Raw genomic sequence first — 9,735 nt, 5'->3', positions numbered from 1 at the left:
GGGGACCGTTACGGCGGGTGGCGGGGACCGTTACGGCGGGTGGCGGGGACCGTTACGGCGGTTGACGGGATGCCACAACAAAATGCGTAGTAAATACAACAAGACCAAAACGTGTTGGCAACATGTCGCGTGCTCGACACGTTGACGGCAAAATAAAAAATTAGTTCATAAATTCAATAATATTTAGCATGACGAAATTAATTAATTAAAGTCAACGATATTAAGTATAATAAAAATAGTTCATAAATTCAGCACTATTAATTATAATTCTATTTCTATTTCACACATAAAACTATAATATTCCCCGAAGCTTTCGGTTAACATTCCTCGTATGAATGCGTGTATAAACACTTTATGCCCTGTGTATATTCTATATACTCGTGTATACCCTGTATACTCTTATCCTGATGTACCCTGTATACTTTGTATGCCCTGTATACTCTGTATACCCTGTGTAGTCTTAACCTTATGTGTCATGTATTCCTCGTGTTTATTGTGTACCCTGTATATCCTGTCCCTCGTATACTCTGTATACCCTGTATTCTGCGTTGCTCGTGTACCCTGTGTACTCTGTGTAGCTTGTGTGCCGCGGTCACGCGGGAGAGCGCGACCTTGCTTGGGACCTGCGCCAAGACTGCCTGTGTGTTCATACATGCGTGTGTGTGTGTGTGTGCGTGTGTGTGTTCATACATGCGTGTGTGTGTGTGGTGCCTGTCTTAATACACGTGTGTCTGTACGTGTTTTCACACACGTGTATGAGGCGTGCGTATGTATATTCATACACGTGTACGTGTGGGCGTGTACGTATGCTCATACACGTGTATGAGGCGTGTGTACGTATGCTCACACACGTGTATGAGCCTGTATGTATGTTTACATACATTTACATACTTCTCATACATTTTTTTTACAGTTTACATACATTTTACAAGTTTACATTTTTTGTAATTTGTACAAGTTTACATACATTTACATACTTCTCAGCTGCAATAACACTGTACAGTTTATGCAGTTTTATCACAGCTGTAATGAGGTTCACTCCCCCAGGAGGACGGGATGAGAGAGCTGGAGGAGCCCATGTCACCCATGTCCCCCGACGCTCCCACCGCCATACACCTCCCCCACGACCAGGTAATGGGGGGGACTGGGGTTGTTACGCCTCCCCCAGGAAGAGGGGGAAGCGGGGATAATACTCCCCTCTTACACGCGTACACGATGCTCATTAACACGTTGACTACGTATTGGTACATATGCGTACCACGAAATGTATTTCTCCAGGACGTAGTGGTACATAATTCAGGTTGCCTAAAATCGGCCAAATCTGAGAACAAAAAAGGCCAAAAAAACGATAATTCAATGTATACTAGTTTATTTGTAGGTTCCGCTATAAAATTTCCATTTATTTTCTTTTTGCAATATTTAAAATTTAATTAGGAACTACCCCTATCATAAATTTTAGCCGGCCAACGCAATTGAGAAAAACTAAATCACGGAATTTGTCCGGAAAAAATGACCGTCTGGCAACCCTGTTTAAAAACAGTACAAAAATGAAATAATAGTACAAGATGAAGCAATCCGAGTCAACGTGTTAAACTATAAGCTCTACCTGAGGATCGGTTTACGTTGACTAAGTTAGTAAGGGATAAGAAATACAGATCTGTGCAGATAACATATCTTGTATACGGGGTGATCATACATTACGATACAGAGGAATAAGCTACGACATCGACCGTAAGGTCGGAGAACTCAAGCTACACGCTACATCGCGGAGTGCTCATCAGCTACTGGGGGGTCTGCTTAAGGTTGCTAGCCCTTATATAGGCTTCGCTTCCGCCCACTACTGAGGTCTTGATCGCGTGATCTATCACGTGTCTATCAGATGTTGACTCGTCCTCAATCTCTATCAGGTCAAGTGAATATTACGTCTCAATTACATACAATATTAATGATTATAATGAGACGCCAGATTGACACCGGACATAGTGGTGCTGAGGCGGACGATCAGGGACCGTTAAGTGCCTCCCCTTGTCATAGCCCCCCGTGTTATAGACCCCTTAATTGTAGCCCCCCCCCCGTGTATTAGGCCCCTTGTAGCCCCCGATGTAACAGCCTCCCCTGGAGCCCCCGATGTAACAGCCCCCCTGTAACCCCCCGATGTAACAGCCCCCCCTGTAGCCCCCCGTATAGAAGCTAACCAGTCACACGTTATGATGACGTCACGTTGCAGGTATTTGTCACCACCGAGAACACCAACACCATCATCACATCACCAACACAGCAGGCGGCCGTGGTTGCCAGCAGTGCCGCCCTGGTGCCGTTAGCGCTCCTGTCAACAGTTGCCGCTGCTGTCAACCTCTCGACAACAGCCGCTGTCAACAGCAGCTCTTCAGTCTCTGTTGCCACTGCTGTCAACGCAACGGCAACAGCACAACAACAACAGAGTCAACCGCCTGCCCTGTTGCCGTTGAACCAAGTTGCCACAACAACAGCAAACGATGGTAACAACAGTAACAACAGCAACACGACTATTCTACAACAGCACTTGCAGCAGCTGCAGTTTATTGCCACCAACAACAGCAACAATAACAGCAGCAGTGCAGCAGCGCTGTTGCTGTTACAGCAACAGCAGCAGCAGGAGGAGCCGCTGTCGCTGGTGCAGCGGCAGCACCTACAGCTGCAGCAGCAGCTGCAGACGCAGCAGAGTATCCTGCAGCAGCAGCTGCAGCAGTCACAGCAGCTGCAGCAGCAGATCCAGCAGTCCCAACTCCCCCACTCTACCCTGGACTCCCCCATCCCCGCGCGGGGGAGCGACTCAGGGTGTGAGGTGCTCCCCGGCCCCTACACCCCCAACCAGAGCCCCCTCCTCCCCAGGTAAGCCATTGCAACCCCCAAACAATGAGCGTTTTTCGTTAAAAAATATCATTTATTTAAGTTAGAGGTGATTGAAATGCCATATATCTTAGGAAAGATTACTTTTCCTAACGAGGGTAATTCTAAATATAAAAATAAAGGTAACAAGATCATAAAACAAATGAGAAAAACACCTATCGGGACAGACTGTTTTTTTTGACCACCGTTGAACGCACAACCGCACCCGAGCCTTCCACTACCCTGACTGGCGCACCTGCAGTTGAGTGCTGCCTTATATACTGCCCGCCTAGTTGGCAACCCCTGGCCAGTGCTGCCTTATATACTGCCCGCCTAGTTGGCAACCCCTGGCCTCCCTGGCCAGTGTTGCCTTATATACTGCCCGCCTAGTTGGCAACCCCTGGCCTGTGCTGCCTTATATACTGCCCGCCTAGTTGGCAACCCTTGGCCAGGGTTGCCGAATGCCTTCTTAATATCATTTACATACAGTGTATGAAATGTATTGAGCCTGTACTCAACGTATTATTTTTATTGAATGCATTATACACAAGCCTGATGTATTAATTGTGTATCACATCCCGCAGGTTTCACTCCCCCAATCCCCTCTACTCTCCCACCGAGAGCCCGGGGATCACACGACACCTGTCGGGGTTTGCCTCCCCCTATAGGTGAGATGGTGGGGGTTGCCTCAGGGATGTGGGGGTTACGGAGTAACTATAAATGTTTTTACCCTAAAATGTTCACGTTTTTACCCCAGTTTGGGGCAAAAAAAATTTTACCCCAAAAAGCTAAATTTTGCTTAAACATTTTTTTACATTTTTTGTACCCTCTACTGGGTTTAATTAATTTTTCCCCCTCCCCCAGCCACTCCCCCTCGACGGGGCTGAGCCGCAACAACAGCGACGCCTCCCAGTACGGGGGCTCCTACACCTCCTACTCCAGCGCCCCCTCCCCCATCTCCCCCACCCCCCACTACTCCCCCCCGTCCCAGGTGAGTCATGCTACTCCCCCTCCACCCCCCCCCAACTTTTAGGCAACATTTATAATCAATATAAATTATAAATAAATGGTTATAATTAAAATAGTTTAGAATAGAATTATCAACAAATCAAGGCACCAATAATTAAGGGGAGCGTCTTGGTCCAAAATCGACAATTTCGGCTTTTCCNGTGGCTGTGAGGCAGGGAGTCAGGTCTGGGTGGCTGTGAGGCAGGGAGTCAGGGCTGGGTGGCTGTGAGGCGGGGAGGCAGGGCTGGGTGGCTGTGAGGCAGGTCTGGGTGGCTGTGAGGCAGGGAGTCAAGGCTGGCTCCCTGACACACAGTGAACATAACCATAGCTATCGTCGTAACCGTCATTATTTACCATATATAGCTATCTTCACGCCGTCACCACTATTACCACTGTCCGGTGTCAATCAGGGTCTCATTCTAATGATTCTATTCATTATAATTATAGTGTATGATTAGATCTCTATAATTGAGACGTAATATTCGCTAGACGTGGTACAGATTGATGGAAAAGTACTAGACCAGAGTCAGCGTCTTGTCAACATCGCGCGATCAGGACCTTAATGATGGGCGGAAGCCGTGACTCTATAAAAGTACGGGGAACCTTAGTAAAGCCCCCCAGAAGCTGACAAGTATGCACGTCGCAATTTAACTCGCGTTATAGCTACTCCGTCCTAACGGCCGACGTCTTAGCGATACCTGTATCGTATCACACATGTATTACCACCCCATATCGAGATAAGTTATCTTGACAGATAATGTCTTACTTATCCCTCACGAATCCTTCTCCTGTCAGACTATATATTAAACTGTTCGTGAGTGATATGGCACAGCACTACAAGACTGGAAAACTGATCTCGATACGGGGCGGTAAAACATGCGTGATACGATACAGTATATACGGGGTGACTATACATGAGTGATACGCTACAGGTAAAGCTAGGACGTCCACCGTTAGGTATAAATAGCTTCAACGCGAGTTACATGGAGCGTGCCAGTTAGTAACGGGGGGCTTTACTAAGGTTCCCAGCCCTTTTATATAGTCACGGCTTCCGCCCACTATATACTGAGGTCTTGATCGCGTGATCTATCACGTGATGTTGAACAGACGCTGACTCAGGTCTAGTACTCATCACTCCCTACCACGTCTAATGAATATTACGTATAAATTACAATGAATATAATGAGACACCGGACATTACCACCATCACTATCACCATAACCATCACTATCATCACCATCATCACTGTAATCATAACCATCACCATCACCGCCGCCCTTGCAGCAAATCCACGACGTAGAGCATCTGTGGCGGTGCAGCGAGAGCGAGCTGCGGGAGGCGGGGAGCGCCGCCCCCGCCGCCAGAGCGGCGATGGCGGGGGGCGGTGGGGGGGCGGGGGGCGACGTACTCAATGACCTCTGCCAGATCGCGGACAACCGCCTCTACAAGATCGTCAAGTGGTGCAAGAGCCTGCCACTCTTCCGCCACATCGCGGTGAGTGGTGCAAGAGCCTGCCACTCTTCCGCCACATCGCGGTGAGTGGTGCAAGAGCCTGCCACTCTTCCGCCACATCGCGGTGAGTGGTGCAAGAGCCTGCCACTCTTCCGCCACATCGCGGTGAGTGGTGCAAGAGCCTGCCACTCTTCCGCCACATCGCGGTGAGTGGTGCAAGAGCCTGCCACTCTTCCGCCACATCGCGGTGAGTGGTGCAAGAGCCTGCCACTCTTCCGCCACATCGCGGTGAGTGGTGCAAGAGCCTGCCACTCTTCCGCCACATCGCGGTGAGTGGTGCAAGAGCCTGCCACTCTTCCGCCACATCGCGGTGAGTGGTGCAAGAGCCTGCCACTCTTCCGCCACATCGCGGTGAGTGGTGCAAGAGCCTGCCACTCTTCCGCCACATCGCGGTGAGTGGTGCAAGAGCCTGCCACTCTTCCGCCACATCGCGGTGAGTGGTGCAAGAGCCTGCCACTCTTCCGCCACATCGCGGTGAGTGGTGCAAGAGCCTGCCACTCTTCCGCCACATCGCGGTGAGTGGTGCAAGAGCCTGCCACTCTTCCGCCACATCGCGGTGAGTGGTGCAAGAGCCTGCCACTCTTCCGCCACATCGCGGTGAGTGGTGCAAGAGCCTGCCACTCTTCCGCCACATCGCGGTGAGTGGTGCAAGAGCCTGCCACTCTTCCGNGTTATAATGCTAGGTTATAGTGTTGCTCAGGTGGGTCATAATGCTAGGTTATAGTGCTGCTCAGCTCAGGTGGGTTATAATGCTAGGTCATAGTGCTGCTCAGCTCAGGTGGGTTATAATGCTAGGTTATAGTGCTGCTCAGCTCAGGTGGCTTATAATGCTAGGTTATAGTGCTGCTCAGCTCAGGTGGCTTATAATGCTAGGTTATAGTGCTGCTCAGGTGGGTCATAGTGCTAGGTTATAGTGCTGCTTAGTTCAGTAATACCCTACCTATTCATATGCGATCGTCACTAGTTCTAGTTTACACATACAGTTGTGCGCAGTGCGCATCAGCGTACGTCGGTGTGACGTCACGCAACTTCTACATATACTAGGCTGAATGCTACTCAGCTAGTGTACCACTGTACCAGCTGTACTAATGTACCAGCTGTACTAATGTACCATTGTACCAGCTGTACAAATGTACCGCTGTACCAGCTGTACTAATGTACCGCTGTACCAGCTGTACTAATGTACCAGCTGTACTAATGTACCAGCTGTACCAGCTGTACTAATGTACCAGCTGTACTAATGTACCAGCTGTACCAGCTGTACTAATGTACCGCTGTACCGCAGACGTGGCGGGCCTGAAGGACAAGGAGCGTGTACAGTACAGCCAGGAGCGTGTACTACACTCCCTGGAGGAGTACACGCGTACCAATTACCCGCACCAGCCCGGCAAGTACGGCGAGATACTCATGCGGATACCCGAGCTCCAGCGCACCTGTCATGTGGGTATCCGGGGTATTTCTGGGCATTTGAGGGTACACTGTTACAAAAAACGGTCCCACTGGCGTTATAGTGGCCGGTCGCCCCGTGAAAATAAACTGTTTCGCCGTTTTTATCAAATGTTTTACGGATTTGTAGTTTTAATTTGAATAAAAACGGTGTAACGGTGTTTATTTTCACGTGCCGACCGGCCACTGAAACGCCGGTAATACCGTTAACGGTAATTTTTCTAACAGTGTATCTCTGGTTATGTTCTTATAATATTGTTGGGTTAGTAATTTGATATGATTAATTATACAGGGTGCGGCAGTGAGGGCGGGCGGTTTTAAAAACGTCATAAAACTGTATATTTTTATTGAAAAACAAATTTAATGTTGCAATCAGATTCACAAAGAAATAGCACTTCACACAGTCAAGTGTGAAAAATAACATCTGGCGTGTGGTGGCCGAAATTGTTGATGCAATGCTGTAGGCGTTCTTGAATGTTCGCGTAGACTCCCTCCAACACCGCTTTCTCAACATGCGCGACTTCCACGCGAATTGCGTCCTTTAATTTGTCCAGATGTCGGAGCTTGTCTTCGTATACTGTAGCCTTGAGATGTCCCCATAAGAAAAAATTGCATATGGATAAATCTGGGGACCGAGGAGGCCAACGAACATCACCAAAGCTGGAAATAAGGCGACCAGGGAAGAGTGGGCGGATGACGTCCATTGATGGTCTGGTTGTGTGAGCGGTCGTCCCATCCTGCAGGAACCACACACGTCGCGTTGCCGTAATTCAGGCACAAAGAAGTTGGTCATCATTTCTTTGTAGCGCTCTGAGTTCACTGTAACAGCACGACCATTACCGTCTTCAAAGAAGTAAGGGCCAATGATGCAGGTTTGCGATACAGCACACCAAACCGTTACTTTTGGGCTGTGCAGCGGTCTTTCGTGTAACTGTTGCGGATTTTCATTAGCCGAATAACGGAAATTCTGCTGCTTAACCATGCCGTTTATGTGAAAGTGGGCTTCGTCACTCATAAACAATATGAGATTATCATTTCCATCTATCAGTGCTTCCATCTCACGTGCGAAGTTTATTCTCTGTGCATAATCTCCGGGCTGTAACTGTTGCACAATGGCCTATTTGTTTGGGTGAAAGCGGAGATCCATATGCAAAATTCGCCTCACCGAACGGTCACTGAAGCGAAGTGCAGCAACATGCTGCCGGGCAGATCGAGTCGGACTGCGAAGAAAGGCTTGTCGAACGATTTCCACATTTTCAGGAGTTCGAACTGTTCGCAGAGTTCCTCTTGGTCTTCTGTTGATCACTTCACCACGCCTGCGAAGTGATTCAACCCAACGAAGGATGGTGTTTCGAAAGGAACAGCTCTATTCCGGTGAATGTTGAAGTGACGTCGAAACTTACGTTGTACGACGGTGACTGGCTCATTATTTAGGACGAAACAATCATAGGCGAAAACGCGATGCGTCCAAGGCTCCATGGCAACTGAAACACGAACAATGCTATGCACGAGTCAAACGAAACCCTCCCCCCCCTCTCTCGTAGATGGTGGGGGAAAGTACTACATATCACAAAAACGTCCGCCCTCACTGCCTGAAATGTTATTTCTTTGTGAACCTGATTGCAACATTAAATTTGTTTTTCACTAAAAATATACTGTTTTATGACGTTTTTAAAACCGTCCGCCCTCACTGCCGCACCCTGTATTATTGATTTTATAACAGAAATTATTATCATTATATTATTGTTATTATATAACTATTAATGTATTATTATCACTTGAAGAACATAGATATATTAACATGAGTAAGGATCTGATGTTATATTCGTGCTGCAGTTTATATGGGCCGTCGAGCGCGAGATAATCAGGGCTTGGTAACTCAGGTAATGATTGGGAACTGCCCTGGTACTGGGTAATGGGAGGGTAACTCAGTTAGTATCATGCTGGTAACTCAGGTAATGATTGGGAACTGCCCTGGTACTGGGTAAAGGTAGGGTAACTCAGTTAGTATCGTGCCGGTAACTCAGGTAATTAAGGTAATTCTATTACAGACCAGCAAGGAGTTGCTGTCCATGAAGAAAAAAGAAGGCGACGTGCCGAGCTTCAACTTCCTCTTCGAGCTGCTGCGGGGGGACCACTGACACCCACGGGGGGACCCGTGACACCTGCGGGGGTACCCGTGACTCCCGCGAGTTGACCCGTGACACCCGCGGGGTGGCCCGTGACACCCACGGGGTGACCCGTGACACCTGCGGGGTGGCCCGTGACACCCACGGGGACCGAAGCGACATGTAGAGCCTCATGTTTATATGTCAACAGCAGCATCAATAACAGCAGCTATAAGAGTGGCAGGAGTGGCTCTACACTCAACCCTAACAAAATTTGGGGACCATCTGGGCTTCTGCCGAAGAGTCGCTACACTCGGCGTAAAGGCCAAGCAGACTCGGGTCTGACCTTATGACCTTATGATGAGTTCGGGACTTCCTAGTCCCCGGTCACGCTGATGCGCCGCCTTCGTCGTCCTCCGTCTCCGAGTCGTCGTCGGATGTAACGTTGAGTCTGCTTGGCCACAAGATGGAAGTTGGTTTCTGGTCAAAATCTCCTTTACAGTCGCGGGAGAGTATGACAAGGGTTGGCCGTGCCGAGTCATACCGAGCTAGCCAGCTGCCCAGAGGCTGCACTGCGAGCCCGGCCGAGGCGCACATGAGCGGCTGATTTACGCGCTCCCCGAGTCCTGGGCGACCCTAATTCAGGGTCGCGCACGCCTCTAAATTTGGTTAGGGAACACAAGTGGCTGGAATGTTGCGCCAGGCCTTTTATTTAATGACAGCTTCAAGAGCCTCACCTTGCCGCCTCACCCCCCTTTCATAACCCCCACTTCTCCCTCCCCTCTCATTACTT

At 49.1% G+C, this 9,735-nt stretch overlaps 1 protein-coding gene across 1 annotated transcript in view; it reads left to right on the top strand.

Moving 5' to 3' along the window:
* Positions 1 to 9,336, top strand: part of LOC125178877 — a gene marked incomplete at its 5' end in the record, with an annotated part of 14,916 nt that extends 5,580 nt beyond the window's left edge. Inside the window, 8 exon segments of the mRNA XM_047883660.1 lie at positions 1,048 to 1,131; positions 2,228 to 2,871; positions 3,453 to 3,536; positions 3,733 to 3,859; positions 5,161 to 5,370; positions 6,145 to 6,166; positions 6,674 to 6,828; positions 8,886 to 9,336. Coding sequence (XP_047739616.1) covers positions 1,048 to 1,131; positions 2,228 to 2,871; positions 3,453 to 3,536; positions 3,733 to 3,859; positions 5,161 to 5,370; positions 6,145 to 6,166; positions 6,674 to 6,828; positions 8,886 to 8,975 — 1,416 coding nt within the window.
* Positions 9,337 to 9,735: the final 399 nt, after the last annotated feature.

Source organism: Hyalella azteca, unplaced genomic scaffold, assembly GCF_000764305.2.
Source record: "Hyalella azteca isolate HAZT.00-mixed unplaced genomic scaffold, Hazt_2.0.2 contig13424, whole genome shotgun sequence".
In the NCBI taxonomy this organism is placed as follows: domain Eukaryota; kingdom Metazoa; phylum Arthropoda; class Malacostraca; order Amphipoda; family Hyalellidae; genus Hyalella; species Hyalella azteca.
This window is presented reverse-complemented; position numbering and strand designations above follow the sequence as displayed.